The following is a 19,018-nucleotide window of genomic DNA, read 5'->3' as shown; positions in this document are numbered from 1 at the left end:
TCCACATCCACACACGGGTTTGGTTCTGCTCCAGCTGAATTCCTTGGCTTTGCTCCTGAGGGCTGATCAGGAGCTTAGGTAGGTTAGGGGGCAATGACTCCATTCAATATAAAAGTCATGCTTTAAGGTAAAAGGGAAAATATACCTCATTTCAGTGAGCTAAACTATGGGAGAAATCAGCAATCAGGAGAGTTGTGTGCCACCACCTCCACTTGGGATACAATCATCCTTTTTATACAGGCAAACAAAGAGACAGTGAGTTACATCCATTATTTCTTTTGAAATGGAAAGCTTTGAGAAAGAAAATCTTCAAATGTTACTTATTTGCTATCTTTCCTCAGTGTCAGAAAAAGTTTAATTCATCCAGAAACTGTTGACTTTCATTTTGTTAGAAAAGACAGATTTGGTACTGGAACAGGCCTCTCCTAAACCAAATAAAAATGCTTTCCTCACTCCATAAACATCTTTTCTCATACCAGACATTGTCATTCTGACTTGCAAGCCCATTGTTTTTCCAGAAGAGAGAACCAAATTTCAGTCCTTGTTGCTTGGTTACAGCCCCTCCAACCTCTTGCAATCCATGGGTTTGTAACATCTTAGAAAAGCAGGCATATATAGTTTTCACTTCAATTATTTATGCAGCTAGTTGTTGATTCCTTTTTGTCTGGTGACCCCGCTGAAATGTTTCACTAGCTCTGCTCTCCTCCTGCCCAAGGCTTTATTCTGCTGTCCTTGGCTTTTCCCTGGGAATGCTCTCCAAGTCCTACCAGTGGGGATCAAATACTTTCCTGGAATCCTGAATGGGCAGGACAAAAAGAAATGAGTTGCCTGGGAAACTCAGCAAAATAACCAGCTGGTGTGAGTGTCAGCCTGCCCAGGCACAGATCAGCACTGGTGCATCAAAAATCTGCTCCTCCTCCAGGGCCTGCACATCAGACCACTGAAATATCCCAAGAAATTCCCAAGAAACTCTCTCTTTCTAACTGACTCATCCAGCATGAATGCCCTGGATTCCTGGATATGTTCAAACCAGGTAAGATCAATAAAAGTTAACTTTGTGCTGGTGCTGCAGTGTTGTTAAGTGCTTAAGTCTGATTTTACTGGTGCCATTGACCTAATGATGGTTTGATATCACCAAGTGAACACCAAAAAAAGGATTTTACATAAGGAACATAAAATTATATCAACAAGCTGATTTATCCCTGAATCAGAAAAATGTTACAGTAGAGAAATGTCTCTTAAATATTCTTTAATGGCGATTAACAAAATGTCAGCTCAGAAAACTCAGCCAGTAAACGCAGACTTTGAAGCCAGACTGTTCATCCAGTCTGGGCTTAACGAAGTCAGGGGCTGGGAATCCTGTGTGAATGCTGACCCTGGGCACAGGAACAGAATTTCTGCCACCACAGTGCCAGGATTTCATGGTCTGAGCATCTCAGCTATTTCTGTATAAAAGGAGGAGGGATAATATAATTTCCTTTCTTCCTACCCTTTGTCTGTCTGCTCTGTTCAATTAAAGCACAAACTCTCTGGAGCAAACTCTGTTTTCCTGACTTTCTGTGGTGCCCAGAACAACGGGGCCTCTGGTGGCCTACAGCAGTGAGAATAATTGGGAATGTTTCTGTCATTAATCAGACCTCAGGACGAGCTGGATTCTGCCCACTTCCTACATATTTCATGGACATGCAGGGCAGAATCCAACAGGAAAAAAAAGATGTGACAGACACAGGGTTGAGACCAATACCCACCCTGTATTTACCCAAATCAAAGACAAAATTAGTGGTCAAAACTAGATAAAGTGGGGAAAAAACTATTTCTTTCTTGCAGAGCTGGGACAGGCTGCTGAATTCCTTGTCAGAAGCACATTTTTATGGGCAGGTTGTAAAGATCTGAAAAATAGTGTTTGTAATGGAAAGGCCGACACCATGTAAAATATGTCGTTCCTCTGAAATAGCACAGAGATAATTTTTCATGGGCTTTATGAGGAATGCATTTGCCATAAAAGATCTGAAGCCCATTAGGCTGTGATGGGGACCAATACCTTTCATTTTATAGACAGAGGAAAAATGGTAAGTAGAAAGGCCCCAAATTACAATCTTGTTTGATTTAGATATTAATTTCTTTATTCTTAGCAGACAGAGAAATGATTTGCTCAAGTGACCTGATGAATCTCTTAATTCCCCATCCTCGCCCACCCTGTAATAAACTCAGTTCTTAGCACATAAAGTTTAAATGAAACCTGTGTGGAATGGCTACTTTGTTAAATTTCACATAACGATCTGTCAGTTCAACATTTGGAACCACAGAATGCCTGTGCATGGAGCTGAAATCCTCTAATTACCATTATTCCCCTCTGCTTTACTGGCACGGTGAAATTTGCCAGCAGAATTTCTGAGAAAAGGTTTTGAAGCCTTCAGCAACCATTGGGGAAAGCAGAGACCTTTCCATACAGAGAGGCCTTGTAATGATCAGCCTTTGTAATGACCAAAAAGAGAAAAGAGAAATGTGAAGGAAAAGGAGGAAAAGGAATAATAAGGAATAATTTTTCTGTGGAGAAGCTGAAAGGTAGAAGTGTAAACCACAGAGGTTTTGACTATATGCCATTTCCAATTGAACATCCCTGGGCAGAGGGGGTTGTGTATTTGTTCCACATTGATTTTAATCTGTTTATCCCCTCTGTTTTCAGCACAGAGCCCAGGAGCTCAAGTGAGCAAGGAGCTGTGCCTGTGGTGAGGGAATCGCCGATCGGCAGGGTGAGATTTACAGCTCCACTGAAACCTTCCCCTAAAACCTGGCTCCATCCCTGCTGCTGGAGTTTAAAAGTCACCTCTGAACCTCAGCAGGGACCAACCAGTGCCCACAGCCACTCTGGGCTGCTGCAGTTCCCCCTGGAACCTGCCAGCATCTCCGCTTTGGGAGAGAAAACGAAAACCAAACGCGTTTTGAAGGGAGTAACTCACTGGGCTGATCCTCAGAACCTGCAGCTTTCAGGTTTTAAGAAAAATACAATGTAAAAACAGACACAAACCTGAACTGTTGGCTCCCACCAAGAGAAGAATCTCTTGTTCTCATTCTCAGCTGCAAACTCGAAGAAGGAAGCCTGGAAGATTTCCCTAAAATGCCTGAGCACGTTCACATGAGGCAAGAACGCCCAACAGAGCAAAGAGGTGCTCATAAGGAACTTTCTTTATGAATATTACATAAAATGTGAGCCTCTTTAGGTATTTTCATCCAACAGATACATTAACAAGGCATTTAACAAGCCATTAATGAAGGAGGGGATCTTTTAGGCAAGGAAAATACCAACTTCACGTGGGTAACTTGGTGAAAGCGGAGTCGCGGGAGCGACGGAGCAGAGATCCACTGCACGATCACGTATCGTGCTACAGGTATCACCAACCCATCTTTAGGCACCTTCTGCAAAGACAGCTCACTGATACCGGCTCCATCAGCCCGGGAATTTGTTTGATGTGCTTAAGAGGTTGGTAACAATAGCTCCTAACGTGACAGCGTTGCGAGGTGACAGCGTTCCCTTGGAGACACGGAATCCATCCGGCCCCAGGATCCCGGCACGGTCCCCTCTCCAGAGGCCCTGGAATTCCCTCCCTGTGCAGGGACAGAGATGGGAAGATAAGCTCTGCCTAAGATAAGATAAGATAAGCTCATCCCCGTGCGAGATGTGAGGATTTTATGCAGCAGCCAGACATGTCTGAAAGGTAGGAGGGTGCAAGGAGACACGAACCTGTAGTCATTGCTTGGCATGCTTTGACAACAAAGATAGAGTTACAGGATTGGGTGTCTTTTCAAAATGTACCAGCCTGCATTGCCGAGGGAGATTGGTGTGCAGGGAAAACAGGAATCAAAGAGTTGTTTTGCCTTGGTGTCATTGCCCAATGGCTGGAAGAAAAAGCTGTCCCAACAGAAAATGTTGAGTTTGCTGTGAAAATGTGTGGGTTGAGATGTGGGCTTTGTATGGGCACAAGCTGGATCCACGAGGAAAATGTTAGTTAATATGCTAAGAGTGTATCATTATGGTGATAGGACCTAATTAAGTTAATTATGTCTTTGGGGGGGGGCATTTTATGAAGCATAAAGTAAGATAATTGATGCTACAGCTATCAGCAAGGATGCTTTGTGGCCATAACTTACAGGTGTGTTTGTCACTAAATTATGCTCAAAAGAACTGCTTCAAAATGTTGCATAATGTCTCATAAAACTCCTATAAAAATAATTGAAAGGTAATAGAGCATGCAAACACTATGTCCATATCTTCTACTCTCCTAAGTTCAGAGAGTTCTCATAATAAATGTTTGCATACAAGCAGAGCTGCTCTGGAGCAGTAAATTGTGTGCATTTGAAATGAAGCACAGACTGAATTCTGAGTTTAAATCTTTTAAATACTTGCACAAATGGTGTTGGTGAGCTACCCCTGCAGTTTGTTTATGTGGATGGCTTTGGCATTTTCCATTGACTGAGGCAACATAAAGAATTGGGTGTTTGGAACCTGGGACAAGCCCTTACCTGTGCAGGTGGTTTGGGCAGATCCAGAACCAGCTCTCTTAGAGCCTGCAAAATCACCAGCTCTCACCCACTGGTACAAACTTTTTGCTTTGGGAGGATTTATTGCTCTTTTCTTAGTTTATCTAGTTTGGATTTTTTTTTTATTAAAACACATTCGATTTGGTTCCTTCCTTTAGAACGTTTTTCACTTCCATGGTATCTGGACTGAGTGAACTGAGAGCACTTTGCTGCTAAATCAGAACCTGACCAGACCAGACTGAGATCAAGCACACGGGAGCAGGGGCCTTTCCATCAGATATGGGCTGTGATTTGGTGGGATGTAGCAAGCACCACGGGAATTCTGGCTCTGGAAATGTGAAGAGTTAGGATAAATATCCCTGCTGCTTGTTCCCAATCCTTTCATCCAGGGAATTTCAGATTTAAGGGGAAAGCAGCCGTGGTTCAGTGGAGGCTGAGCCTGCTCAAGGACGCTGATCCCTGGAGAGCAGCTGGGGATAAAGCTGTGGGAAGTTAGACCAAAACTGCTCAAAAGGCTGGGACAAAAAGCCTTTCAAATCCCAAATGCAAGAGTTTGCTCATAACCTCCTTTATCTTTACTCCTCTTTAACTGAGCTTCCCATTGTCTGTGCAGCAGGGCTGAACCTGTGCTGTAGAGTCTCAGATGTTTGTTTGTGGAGGCTGCTGTTTTATCAGGAGAGAGGAATCTTTTGACTGACATTCCTTTTTTAACAGCCAAATATCTGAAATATACACAGGAGGGACTTCTCACTCCGTTTCACTCAATATCTTTCACTGGTGTAGCTTCAGAAGCAGCTCAGCTTTAGCTCTTCAAAGTCTTTTTATGGGCTTTTAATGTGTCCTACACTTGCAGGCAGCTGGGCTCAGATGTTCTTGCACTGCAGTCAGGAAATCTGGAGCATTCTGGGCTCTGGGGACAGCTGGCCAAGCTGTCAGAGAGAGGAGAACCTGTCACAGCCACAGGGCTGGCACTGGCATCCCTGTGAGGTGGGATCTGCTCAGGGAGCTCAGCAGTGCATGATTTCCCAAGGAATGGCCTGGTACTCCTCAGTCGTGTTCTCAAAAAGGCAGGAGCTGTTCTGTTCTCATTTCTGGCAGTTTGCAAAACTCTTCAGGCACTGAGTTCCTCACTGGGACTGCCACTGAGGAGAACAATGTGAAATACAAGGGGTGAGCCACCAGTGCTTCCAGTGCTCGCTCCTGCCAGCTCACACGGAGCACTCCAGACTTCAAGGTGCCTGCAAAGAATTCTTTGGTACAATTCTGTGAGGTTTTGTTCATTATTGAGATGAAAAAAAAAATGTTGTGCCTGGATTTGGTGTCAGCAGCAAAGCTGTAGCCACGACAGGAACTGGAGTGAGGGAATTAGAAATTAGAAGCTGGTCACACACAAGAATTTCTTTCCCCCATTACCTTTTGAAGTTTCCTTTCTAAACCTCTATTACAGAATTCTTAAAATATAGTCAAGTACCTCTGCTTAAAAGACATCATAAATATTTCTCGACGCCCCCCAAAAAGAGGGGGAATGGAGGAATGCAATTGCCACAGAGGGTTTCCATTAGTGAAATTAATTCTTCTCCCATAAGAATTTAGGTCCATGATTTATGATAACCACCAATTTCTCACTGCAGGCGAAGTGAGAGGAAATGACTCAGCCTGGACAGACATCATGAATCTAATTTTTTTCCCCTTAATGCTTGACATAATCTAGTGTGCTGCTCCCTGAGGTGCCATTGGAGATTCATATCCAGCCGAAGGGCCTCACAATCAAGGCAGGAAATTTTGTTCCTTTCATGTATTGTGTGATGTGTAATTGCTTGGAATTGCATCCTGCCTCGCTCATTGCCACTCCTTTTGCATCAGTTTTGCTGCAAAATAGGAAGGTAAACAAAGCAAGGGAGAGAAAACTGTGTGGCACTTGCTCCTCCAGAAAAATCTTCTGTGCAAAATGTGGGGTCCAGCTGGTGCTTATTAAACTCAGGCAGTTTTGAGATGAAAGATGTTTCTTTCTGTCACTCTGTCCCATGGAAATCTCACTACCCACCTGATTGGGGAAGTATCCATCACATTTTTTGGGGGGAATTTTATGTTTTATTTGCCATCACCAATTCAGAATTTTGTGAGTGGGTTTCCTGCCAGGAGATCAGAATAGATATCATGTTAAATGGTTCAGCTAAAATGTTTTATCCCACATTTCCAGGGACTGGGAGTGTGTATTCCTGTCTCAGCAGAGGAGGTAGTATCTAGCTGAGAGGAAGGTAGGTTTTGAGAAGCCTTGCAGTTATAAATAGTCCTTTGAGTACATCCTAAAAGATCACTTCCAAACTGAGAAAAATAACAGATCTTCTTAAACACAAAAGAATTTTTACTAATTTCTTTGGTCCGATCTCATTTAACATACAAGGAGGTAAAAGCAGAACAAACACCAAGACAGAGCTAAACAAGAATTCCCAGCACTTTTTTATTTTCTGGGGTTTTTTTTTCCTATCTACCCAATGTAAATCCTCTTTTGACAGGGTTGCTGTGTGTGAACTCACACCCACAAGGGGCTGTTTGCCCCCAGAGTGTCTCTAGCTGCTCTTTTCTAAAATGCTGAGCTCACACAGCTTCCTGGAAGTCTCCTCCAGTTCACTGGGGCTGCTGTGACCCCAGTAAAGCCCCAGCACAAGGCAGAGGGAGGAGAGCTGCTTGTCACAGCTGCTCCTGCACTGGGGTCACCAGGACACAGCTCCTCATGAGGGGTTGCCAATAATCTGTAATTGTCCTTTTTAACCAATGTTCTGTTCAGCCTGTTACTCCCATATGTGACCTTCTTTGCCCTCCCCTCCAAACCATCTTAAAGCTGCATTTTCATTCTGTATTTCTGCTCCTGACTCCAGTTGTTTGATGATGCTGACTGACAGCTGAGGCTCCCTGGAAGAGCTCCCTGAGCCTGTAGAGTAAATGTCAAATTACAGTGCTGGATGCACACCCTGACTAAATTAAATCATTGTTTTCGAGTGTTCTCTGGTAAATTCCTAAACTGCAGCTGCCAGTCTGCAAGGCCTTCAATCCCTCTGAAGCACAACTGGAGAAATTGCCCCATTTGGGGCATGGAAAATGTGACTTTTGGAAGTGTTCTGCCAAGAGAGCACAGGAACACACAACTACAAGCTGAAGATTGACTTGGTAACCTTGGAGGCCTTTCCCAGCACTAATGATTCTATGATCTGAAGAATCTGTTGAACAAAGTTCAGCTTTTCTCCAGATCTCTGAGGATCCCCTAAAATATATGCAAGAGATTAAAATAATTATACCAATATTACTAAAATAATGAGTTACAACACATGTACAATGGAATAAAATCAATAATTGAGGTGTCTTCTCATCCAGCCCAGATCCATAAAGCAGGGCTCTCCTGGGTAGAAGGGAACAAACATATCATGCTGAATGAGTTCAGCTCTCAGTTTTCTCCAAGACTCAGTTTTTCTAACAAAGTGCCAGTAAATTCCTCTTTCTGATGTTTGGACACGTCTGTGGAAGGCTCCTGTGTGTGAGGAAATGCAGCTCAGGTGAGGGCTGGGGGCTTGCCCATGGTTTGGCCTCAGGATGTGGCTGGCAAGCCCTGCCCCGAGCTATTCTGTATTTTCTGTAATTATCTGCTGCAATTATAGAACAAACCCAATAAAATCTGCATTTCTCTGGACAGAATCTGCACTGGTTTAACATCTCCTCTCTAGCTCCTCAGGTCTGACTACAAGCAATCAGAAGTTCTTTCAGTCCTATTCCTCCTGCTGCTCCATCCTCAGTGAGGCACACAACGTTTTACCCCAAAACAGAGGAATCCTCGGGCAGAGCTGGGACTCCAGGCCACCTTTCCCAGTAAGTGTTTGCTTTTCCAGTCTGATTGCAGGTTTGTAGAAAAGAGACAAGGACAAAGAGGAGCTAAGGCAGAAATCTCTTCCTCAGCTTTGAAGTGGATTTTGTTCACCTCCTTTTATCTTCCAAATCCAGGGTGGAATAAAAATGATTCTGTTTTTTGGGGCCAGGGGATTTGCCTCAGCCTCTGAGCTCTGAGCACCAACCTGATGCCATGGGCAGGTGGATAATGAGCCCTGAGAAGGTTTTCTCCAATATTTGAGCCAATTTATTGGAGTTAACCAGGGTGAGCTGTGGCAAACTCCACTTAGGTGTGAATTCCCACAGCATTTACCAGCTCCTACATGGCTCTGACTGGAGGGATTTCTGTGTAATAAGGCCAGAAATAAGGGAAAGCACAATGTCAAAACCTCGAGAGCTTTTACTGATTTTTTTACATCTTGGTTTTGCTTTTCTTTGAGCTTCCTTCTGACTCCTTCAAGTACCTTGGCTGGTGTGACCTAGAGGAACAGGGCGTGCGAGGAAATCAGCTCCGCTGTCCCCGAGTGAGGGAAGGTAAAGATCAAAAACACACCTGGACATTTCAGCCCCAGCTCTGCTGAGTCCAAGAGTGCATCCTTAAAAGTGAGGAGCTGAAATCATGCAGCTTGCCATTCTCTTGAAAAGGGGCAGGATTTCATCTCACAGTGCCCATGCTTGCTTTTATTATTATTTTTTTTAATCATTAGGGAATTATCCTTTGTAATTTCCAAAATGAAAAACAACTGCCTGAACTGCAAATTGAAATTTTTTAGTATTAATGTGGTGCTGATTACGTCTTTCAAAAGTTCATTAACATTTGACTGCTCAGAATGCAAGAAAGCAAGAGGAAAACCCAGTCCTGCAAACAGTGGCACATATATTGTATTTTAAGACTAAATTGGCTCAATTACAATCTATAGACACACTCAAGAACAGATGGGTTTTAAATTCCAGTATTTGCATGTTTGGGAGTAAACAGTGGAAAATTTCCAGCCTTTAATCAGGAATTTGAAGATGTCCATGGCTCTAAACATTTCATTAAGGCTTGAAGTCTCTAGTGTGTTCCTGTCCCAATACAAACGAGGTTTGGAGTGGGGCTGTTGATCCTGGTCCCTGCTCTGGAAGCTGCAAACATTCTCAGGACCTTTCTCAGGACTATCAAAGGCTAACTCATAGCATGGCAAGCAATAAGAAGGGTTTTAGAGCTCGGATCCTTATGAACAACCCTTCAGAAATAGTTTTAACTCTGAGCTGTAGCAGATCTGCCATTTACCAAACCATGCACAAAATCATCACGACTGTGGATTGCTGGCTGAATTATGGGCCTGGAAATGGTAGAAAAATTTTTCCATTAATTTATATCTCAGAAGCCTGGAAACTTACACACCTATAATATTATATATATTTCTTCATTACAGAACCTTCCCAGCAATATATATATTTATTCTTCCAGGAAGTGACTAAGTGCCAGTTCTGTATCACATCCTCAACTGTAAATCTTTTTCTCTGACCAGGGCCCTCAGAAGAAGAACTGTTTTTCAGGAAAGAAGAACATACCCTGAAAAAAAGAAAACAACTATCTGACACAGAGAAATGGGAAAGGAGGCTGCAAGAGAACTGGGAAAACTGTGCTGTAAAACTTTCTCCTTAACACTTTGGACTGTAGTTGTAAAGAAGCCAATAATGATGTGCTGGCTGCTCACTGCATTGAATAGGTTAAAACCTGCTGTAAGGAAGGTGTCCCTGGCTGTGGCAGGGGGTGGAATTGGATGAATTTTAAATTCCCTGCCAACCCAGACCATTCTGTGAGGACTCTATAAATATTTATATCTGGCTGCTGTGCTGCACTTTGGTGCCAGATGAGTTTAGAAGCCAAACCAATAAGCCACGATCACTCAGTCCTGCTCCCTCCCCACACACTGGTAACCCCACTCATAGAGGAGGGAGGAGACGGACAGAGGATAAAATTCATGCTTGAGAGGTGGTTCCTTTCTTCTCTTCAAAGAATTAAGGAGTTTATCACTATGAGGTGATTCATCTGAGGTGAATTTGACACTTGGTACCACCAGTTGTTATAAGAGCAGCAGCATAAAATGTATTCTCATTTTAACTACCTCTGACTAATTCTATATCTAATGATATAACTATTACAAAGCAAGAAAGGAAAAAAAAAGTGATTTCTCTCATTTTTCCCTTCCCAGGAGTTGAATCTTTCCTTCCAGGACCTGGGTGATCTTTACCAGGTGGAAAACTTCAAAAGAATCCTCCGCAGATTGATTCGGGTGGAAAAGCTTTGGTTGGTGGACAATTCTTTGACAGACCTAAGTGCCATAAGGTTGCCAAGGTAGACAAAGTGTCCAACTGTTTCTATTTTTGTGTAACATCACAGAAATCAAAATTTTACTGAAGTGACAGCTGGAGCAGGCTCTTGAGAGCTGCCAAATCTGCTCGGGGGGGTGCAGCATTGAGAATCCATCAGTTTATTCTGAGTTCATGCCACCCCAGGCTGGAAACATCCAGTGAGGACATCAGATGATGTCCCCTTTATTCCTGGGGAATAATTAATGAGTGCTGTCAGCTTCAGGGAGATCTGTGCCAAAAGGGGAAGTTGTGACCACGGGAGGAATCTCTGGGAAGAGATGGTGGAACACAACCCAAGCAGAGAGGCCAAGCACGACCATGGCAACTATAAATTTATTTTACCATCCATCTGCTGCTACTCTGCTGTTGTGTGTTTAGGTGTATGGAGAGCTGCAGTACTGAGAACAGAAATAATGATGCATCTGTTGTACAGTATAAAGAAATTAGGGAATATAAAGTGTAGGGATCTGATCTGGCAGTCCACAACTAGGCAAAAATAGCACAAATGTAAAGCCAGTGTATAAAACCCATCCCTGTTGGAGGGATTGTGTCCCAGAGGTGATAGTGATGCCATACACTTTGTACTTTACAGATGCAGAGAGCTAAATGTAAATAAAAACCACTTTACATCCTTCAGACAGCTGCCAAAGATCCCTCAGATTCAGCACTTATCTCTCGCTGAAAATAACATCACGACCCTCAGTGGGATTTCAGACTTGAGGCACACTCCACTTGAATCCCTCACCCTCAAGAGGAATCCCTGTGAGTTCCAGGAAAGATACAGACAAATGTAAGTCTCACCGTCTCGTGGCTAGCCAAAGGGATAAACACCAAAAAATGTTTGCCAGAGTTTCAAAGGAATAGGATCTCAAATCCAACAAGCTTTCTAAAGAAGCTTTTTCAATTTCCCACAGTTTCAACACTCCAGGAAGGTGGGTTAGTGAGCTATTATGTGATAAAAGCCCCAAAATATTCAGAAACTGCCTGTGATGCTTTTTAATGGCATGACTGGCAGTTCTGGAACAGAGCTAAGCCCGTGGATCAAGTTCAGAGACAGTGAGCAGGGCAGATAAATTTGATTCCCTTTTATTAATAGAAACTACCTATTACTCAAACTCTCTTCAGTCTCATTGTATCCTTGGTGGGTTCTGCACGGAGCCTAAATTGCATTACATGTCAGAGCTGGAATCAGGAGGATGCCTTGAAAGAAGAGAGCAAAAGCAGGGGAAAATTAAGTTCCCTCCATTTGATTTTTCTGGATTTCCCTGTCCCTGTGGCCGGGCTGTGGAGCTGCTCTGCCTCCAGCAGCCCTCAGGGAAAGCTGTTGGAGGCTTTGGGTGTGCTGGAGATTTAACAGAGCAGCCTCAGACACTGAGGAAATGGAAATTCTAATCCAGGACAATTCAGGAGAATGTGATCTACTCTAAATCTCACTCTCAGAGAATCTGCACGGTTGTTTTTCCCCACTGCAAACACAGCCAGGTGTTGATATTTTAAAGATAAACCTTGCAGAGTGTGTGTGAAATGGGACTCATCTCCTCCCATCGCTTCCTGGGAGGGGGAAAAAGAAAGGACAAATTTAAAAGAAGTTTTTAATGAAAACCTTTCTGATTTTCCAGTGTGTTTTCCCCTGAGTCTTGTGGGCATCCCTTTGGCAGTGTGGTGGTGATGCTGGTGCTTTCTAAAGGCAGGGAGGGAAAAATCAGCATGGAAGGGGAAAAGTAAATCCTAAATGATGGATTTCACATCTTATTTGCATATCTAAAAGTCCAGGAGAACAAAAGCAGAAAACCACCTTTTAATAATTTTTATTTGTGTTTCTGCTCTCATTCTGCCAGTTCTTAGGGCAATTAAATATTGGTACTCTTTGGTATAACTCGGGTATTATGTTCATTCTCAGTGTTAGAAGACACATTCTTGAAGTGCTTTATTGAGTCTGAGGATATAAAAGTGGTACAATAGAGTGAAATCTGAGCGTTTTAATTAGCTCTTTATCAGATAAATTCTGCAACAAATGACAAATCAAGATTTCCAACAACCCAAATCTATTTCAGATATGTTTGAATGCACTGTTTCTTTTTTATCAGTGTCTCTTTTATTCTCAACATTTCACAAGATTATTTTTCTCAATTTCTACTTTTTTTTTTTTTCCTTTTGTCTCTCTTTAAGCGTGTTCTCCAATTTGCCAAACCTGAAAATGCTGGATGGTATCCCCAAGCTGCCAGAGGACTGTTCACCCCCTGCTGTCAGGTTTTTTTACAGAATGTGTACTATACTCTAGCACTGTATTTTTGTAGGATCACAACTGTGCTACAACAATCTTGCTTACAAGAGACAATAAATCCTGCTTATAGAAGTTCTATTTTTTTTTTTACTCGTCAAAGAGAGATTGAAACAGAAATAAAATATTTTTGAGTGCATTTGTGGGTATGGATATGTAAGTAAGACATAATGTTATACTGAATATCATGAGTCTGGTGTATTAAAAATAGTGTGATTTTCTCATCTAGGAACTCTGTGTCAACAACCACTCACAATTATTGACTCCCACTGCATTTAATTAAAACATATCCAAGCTCAGGCCCCAAGTTCATTGTGGGAAATGACACAGGGATGAACATCCAAAGGAAAGGAAAACAAATCCCACAACTGAATGAAAAGCCCCACCAGTGTCCAAGGGCTCTTTAATGAGCTTTGGACATGGGAAAAGCTGAGCCACCCCAATCATTTTGACCCTTAGAAATAATAGTAATAAAAAAAAAAATTAAAAAAGATCTTGGGAAGCACTGGGGAGACAAACCATGAAAAGGAGAGGAGACTTTTGTCTCACTGCTGGCATTGTTTGGGGATGTCCTGTTGCTTAATAGAAGCCCCTCAAAGCAAAGCCACAGGAGGGAAAGACCTGTGGAAGCTGACAAGGGATTTGTGAAGGCTCACAGGGTATCTGGATGCAATTATCTTGCAGAGGTATCTGTCAAAGCTTTGATTGCTTTGCTGTGCAGTGCTGGGGGTTTGTTCCCAACCAGCACAAATAGCTGTGCCACCAACAGAGCAGGGGAAGAACAGCAGAGGCCTGAGAATGAGGCCAATTAAGAGAATTGCCTAATTCCAGAGCCAGTCGATGAATCCTGTGCTGTGTGCTGGCTGCAGGGCTCAGCTGCAGGGAGCAGAGCTCAGCCCTGCAGGGCTCTGCAGAGCCGTGACTTACAGCAGAAAGGTCTGTCCAACATCTGTACTGCATCCAGGCACGAGAAATCAGCAGCCTGGAGAGTTTCCAGGCTCTCCCTTAGGGCTGTCCTTGCCTCTCCCACATCCTGGCAGCCAAAACAGGTGATCAAAATATTGTACCAATGAAAACATAAGATTTTAAATGCTTTACAGGGTCTGGCTTCAGAGGATTTTCTACAGCAGTGACAGCAGAGCACTACAAAGAGGTGTCAGCCTGCTGGTCACCCTCAGGAAATACTCCTGGATTTCAGAGAAGCAGAGCAGCATTTACCTGCTGACAGGGCTGGATCAGCAGATCCAGTCAGTGGGATCCACCCAGCACTGGGAACAGAACAAACTGGGACAAACCCTCCACAAACACACCCCAGGACCAGGAGGGACATACAACAACACACAGCAAAGAGCTTTTCCAGGTTCAGAGAGAGATGGGTTTACACAGAAACAACACAACCAGGGCTTTGAAACAGCAGAACACTGTGTGCTGTAATGGCAGAGAACAGGAACTTTCTGTGGAGGGGATAGGAACAGAAAACATGAAGGCTTTTATAGAGTGAGGATTGTGGTCTGCCTCAGGTGTAGAAATGAATCGAGATACCCTACAACACATTATCCCTGTAAAGAGCCCCTGTTGTGTCTGGGAGTGGAAGGTTGAACACAAAGCACTAAATATGTTCTTTTCAGCTGAGGATAGGTGTGAGAGAACAGTGTGTTCTTGGAAATGAGGCAGGGAGCTGGAGCAGAGGGGAGACACAGCCTGAAGGACCAGCCTGACTGACCACTTTACCTTTACTGACCACCTCACCTTTACTGACCACCTCACTGACCACCTCACCTTTACTGACCACCTTACCTTTACTGACCACCTCACTGACCACCTCACTGACCACCTCACCTTTACTGACCACCTCACCTTTACTGACCACCTCACCTTTACTGACCACCTCACCTTTACTGACCACCTTACCTTTACTGACCACCTCACCTTTACTGACCACCTTACCTTTACTGACCACCTTACCTTTACTGACCACCTCACTGACCACCTCACTGACCACCTCACTGACCACCTCACCCTCAGTGACCACCTCACTGACCACCTCACCTTTACTGACCACCTCACTGACCACCTCACCTTTACTGACCACCTCACTGACCACCTTACATTTACTGACCTCCTCACTGACCACCTCAGTGACCACCTCACTGACCCTGAGGTGGCCAGGCCAGGAGCAGAGGGCAGCTGGGCACTGCTGTGGGTCTGTGACTGGGGACAGGAAAGGCAAACAGGCTTTTCCCACAGTGTCAGACCCCAAGGAGTGTTCCAGCCAGCAATTCTGAAATCACAGCAGCAAGCACTCAAGGCTAGGCTCTCTTCCCAGAAGTCAGCATCAGAAAGTGAGGCTGAGATGGGAAATTGCTCCAGCCCCGTGGGCAGAGGTCTCAGTCACCAATTCCTGCTGAAGTCACCACCCACCTCCTGCAGATGTGACTAGGAGCTGCTCAAGTCCCTCCTGGGAGCACAGGCTCTGCTGCCCACACCTGAGAGAAAGGCACAGACTCTGATTTACTCTTTCCAAACAGGAAGCTGGTTCTGCTCTCATAATTTTTCATTATTTTAATGCTCTGGCTCTGGGATCCCAGGGAAGTATGAGGTAATTCTGGGGAGCCTTGCTGGTTTTATTTAAAGTGCATCCAGGAGCAAGAATGTGCTGGTGATGTTTGAGGGGTTTTGCTGCGAAGAGATTTAAAGGAGATCACAGAAGCACAGGATGGTTTAGGTTAGAAGGGACAGAAATGCCCATCTAATTCAAACTCCTGCCATGGGTTACTCAAAGCTCAATCCAATCATCAATTTACCCTGGGGCTGCACAGGCAGTGTCCTGCTTGCAGGAGGGCCCAGGGGCAATTTCAGAGAGGGGGAATCACTTCCCAGACATCCTCAGCTCTTGTCCCTTCCTAGAAGTGAAGGGGACTCCGCTGTCACCAGCTGGGACAAGGCTCCTTCTGAACCACGGGGCTTTGCAGCTCCCTCAGTACCAATTTCAGCCACCCCCCAGAGCCTCCTTTCCTTCATTTCACTGTATAATCCTGTTTGAACAAACCCCACTGACTGGGAGAGAAGATACTCCCAGAATTTGGGGCTTCTCTATTTGATAAAAGTCTGTCTGAGCACTGGGAACTGTCACAGCCATTAATATTATCTCAGGTGAAATAATATGACCTGAACAATCCAACAATGAGAACTGGAGAGAGCAGAGCAGCCACGAAACCCTGGCCAATGAACTGAAGTGCAGCTGCCAGAAGCTCAAATGAATTAAGAAAAAAAAAGTGTTTTATTCAGTGGAATGAACCGCAGCCAAAAGAAACACAGGTTTCACAGAGAAACGCTGAACTTTTTGACAATAATAACCAGCAATTTGCAACTCTTTCTTCCTTAAGCCATTCTGGGTCTCTTGGTTGTTGAGGTTTTGCTGAAAGTTGTACCCAGCATGCCTGAAAGAGCCCACCTGAGGGAGCTGGCACTAGGTCTTGGCTTTAAAGTGCCTTTCTTCCTCTTTGTGCTAATTTTTTGGGTTGTGCAAATTATTCTCCAGTGCTTCCTGCGGGCCTCAAAGAATTCCATTTCATAGGATTTCTAAAAGGATAACATCCCCTTATTATGGAGCTCCTTAAAATCGCCTGGATGTTCATGTTAAAGGTCTCTTTTAGAGCCACAATGGGCTGGATCTGTGCAGAGAGACTCCCAAACCCCCTGTGGGGCTGAGCACACTCAGAGCACCCCACATAATCTCTCCCAGGCTGTTCCTGATGGGCACTGTTCAACCATTTCTTCCTAAGAACGACAAAATTCAAGTTTCTCTGTTTATAATTTCACCTTCAGATGAAGCCCAATGGATATTTTCACTCCCTGGTTTGGGAGGGAGAGTTTGAGGCTCTGCTCAGCTCATGAACAGAAAGGGGCTTTTCTCATCAGGTATTTATTTACCTGTGTCAGTATTATAATAGGTATTTATTTTTGTGTCAGTTTTCAGCATTTTTCCCAGATGGAATAATGTCCAGTACAGCTTTTTCACCCCCTCAGCTGCCAGTGGGGATTGGGCTGTTATATACAGAGGAAAATTGTTCTCATAATCAGTTTTTGAGGGCTTTTGTTGCTAAGTTTTTATTGCATGGTGGAGAGTCTATGCTGCTTTAACATTACACGTCTCAGCTCCTAATCCTTTCACAATGAAGTAAATATATTTTGCTTTCTTGAGAGATAACCGAAATCCTGCTTAAAACACAAAGCCAAGCCAAACAACACCAAAATTCTTGTACAATTGCATGAGGAACACAGAGGAAGCATTTCAAAGGCAGTGAAACCTCTCCACAAAGGTACTCCAGCCAGCAACCACTGTCTGCAGGGATGGGTTTAAAGTATTTCCACGTTTTTCATGCTCTTTTCTGTGACTTTTAGTGCAAAGCCATCTGTGCTGAGCAGCTGATTCTTGTGGTCCCCAGAGTGGCTGCCACGGATAGGCTTCAGAGTGTATAACAAGGAGTGAGTGTATAATAAGAAGTGTATAATAAGGCTGAGCTGGAACAGAGACTGGGCAGAGCTGGAGAATAAAGCAGAGATTTATTGAAAGGCCTTTAGGGTCCACCTTGGGCAGGACAAGAGCCTGGCCAGGGCTGCACCCAAGGTGGACCCAAAATGGGCACAAAATGGACCCAAAATGGGCACAAAATGGACCAAGGGTCACCAGGTCTCACACTTGGATCAGTTTGGGTCCATTTGCATTTTGGGGTTGAATTGTCCCATTGCAGCCCCAGGTGATGCAGTCCCATCCTTCTTGTTCCTCCCTCAGCCCCCCTTGTTTGTGCTTTGGGGCTGAACCCTTGTCCCAGCTGTCCTTGGTGTGCAGCAGGAGAAGGATTTGTTTTGTGTCCCTGCTGTGTGCAGAGCTGAGTGAGCCTGAGTGTGAGCTCACAGCTGCACCCTGGGCAGCACAGGGGCTGAAACACAGGGAAGAGAAAATTTAAGGCATCACCTTGTGGGGATCTCCCTTCCCCTGGATGCTTCTCCCTGTTGGAGAGGAGCTGCTGCCCACAGGAGCCAGGGCAGGGCATGGAGGCAGCTCCCCAAATCCCAGTCCTTGCAGAGGCACAGCTGTCAGGGCTGACAGGTTGTTAGAGATTCATGTTCACTTATGAGCCATGAAATAAAGCTCATCTCCCCTGCAATTTACTGCCATGCAGTGCCATTGATTTTTATGGGAGCTGCCTGGTGTTTCATAGCAGAGTGTAATTCTGCTCCTTTTTTCTTGGACATTTCCAATTTGCCCATCGTTCACTTAATGGCTCAGTCAAGAGCCCACTGAGCTTTTTATAGTATTTAAATGGGAGACATTAGCATAGCATGGATGCTTTAATACACCTATGTCTGAATCTTTAATACATTCTTATTGATCAAGTCCTTATATGATAATAGGGGATTGTCCTCCCTGTTTACACAGGCAGAAAACTCAGGCACAGAAGGGAAAATTATTAAAATGTTATGTGCAGGATTTAGGGGAAGGACTTCAACCAAAGGACTTAAACCCACTTAGAACAGAATCCCAGAATGGTTTGGGTTGGAAATGACCTTTAAGATCATCCAATCCCAACACCTCCCACTGTCCCAGGCTGCTCCCAGCCCTGTCCAGCCTGGCCTTGGGCACTGCCAGGGAACCAGGGGCAGCCACAGCTGCTCTGGGCACCCTGTGCCAGGGCCTCCCACCCTCACAGGGAACAATTTCCTCCCAAAACCCCCTCTAACCCAGCCCTTGGTCAGTTTAAAGCCATTCCCATTGTCCTGTCATTCCATCTCTCCTAAACAGTTCCTGTCCATCCCTCTTGACACTCCTCTCAGGTATTGGAAGGTCACAATTGGGTCACCCCAAACTCTTTTCCAGGATGAATAATCCCAATTCTCCCAGCCTTTCCTCACAGCAGCCGAGCTCCATCCTCTGACCTGACTCCTTGGTCCTTT

At 44.3% G+C, this 19,018-nt stretch overlaps 1 protein-coding gene across 2 annotated transcripts; it reads left to right on the top strand.

Annotated features, from left to right (window-relative positions):
• The first annotated feature begins 569 nt into the window (after positions 1-569).
• On the top strand, positions 570-13,801 carry LOC134556053 (protein tilB homolog). Of its 2 annotated transcripts, none has more exons than XM_063408237.1 (8): positions 570-1,033; positions 2,687-3,716; positions 8,259-8,400; positions 8,859-8,952; positions 9,933-10,051; positions 10,620-10,762; positions 11,417-11,569; positions 12,949-13,801. In XM_063408237.1, the coding sequence occupies exons 2-8, from the start codon at positions 3,691-3,693 to the stop codon at positions 13,058-13,060; spliced, it is 789 nt and encodes a 262-aa protein (XP_063264307.1). In that variant the 5' UTR covers positions 570-1,033; positions 2,687-3,690; the 3' UTR covers positions 13,061-13,801. The 2 variants fall into 2 exon arrangements, with proteins under 2 accessions (XP_063264307.1, XP_063264306.1); XM_063408236.1 differs by having other exon boundaries at positions 11,372-11,569.
• The last annotated feature ends 5,217 nt before the right edge of the window (positions 13,802-19,018 follow it).

The sequence above is a fragment of the Prinia subflava genome, chromosome 11 (assembly GCF_021018805.1).
Source record: "Prinia subflava isolate CZ2003 ecotype Zambia chromosome 11, Cam_Psub_1.2, whole genome shotgun sequence".
Lineage (NCBI taxonomy): Eukaryota > Metazoa > Chordata > Aves > Passeriformes > Cisticolidae > Prinia > Prinia subflava.
This window is presented reverse-complemented; position numbering and strand designations above follow the sequence as displayed.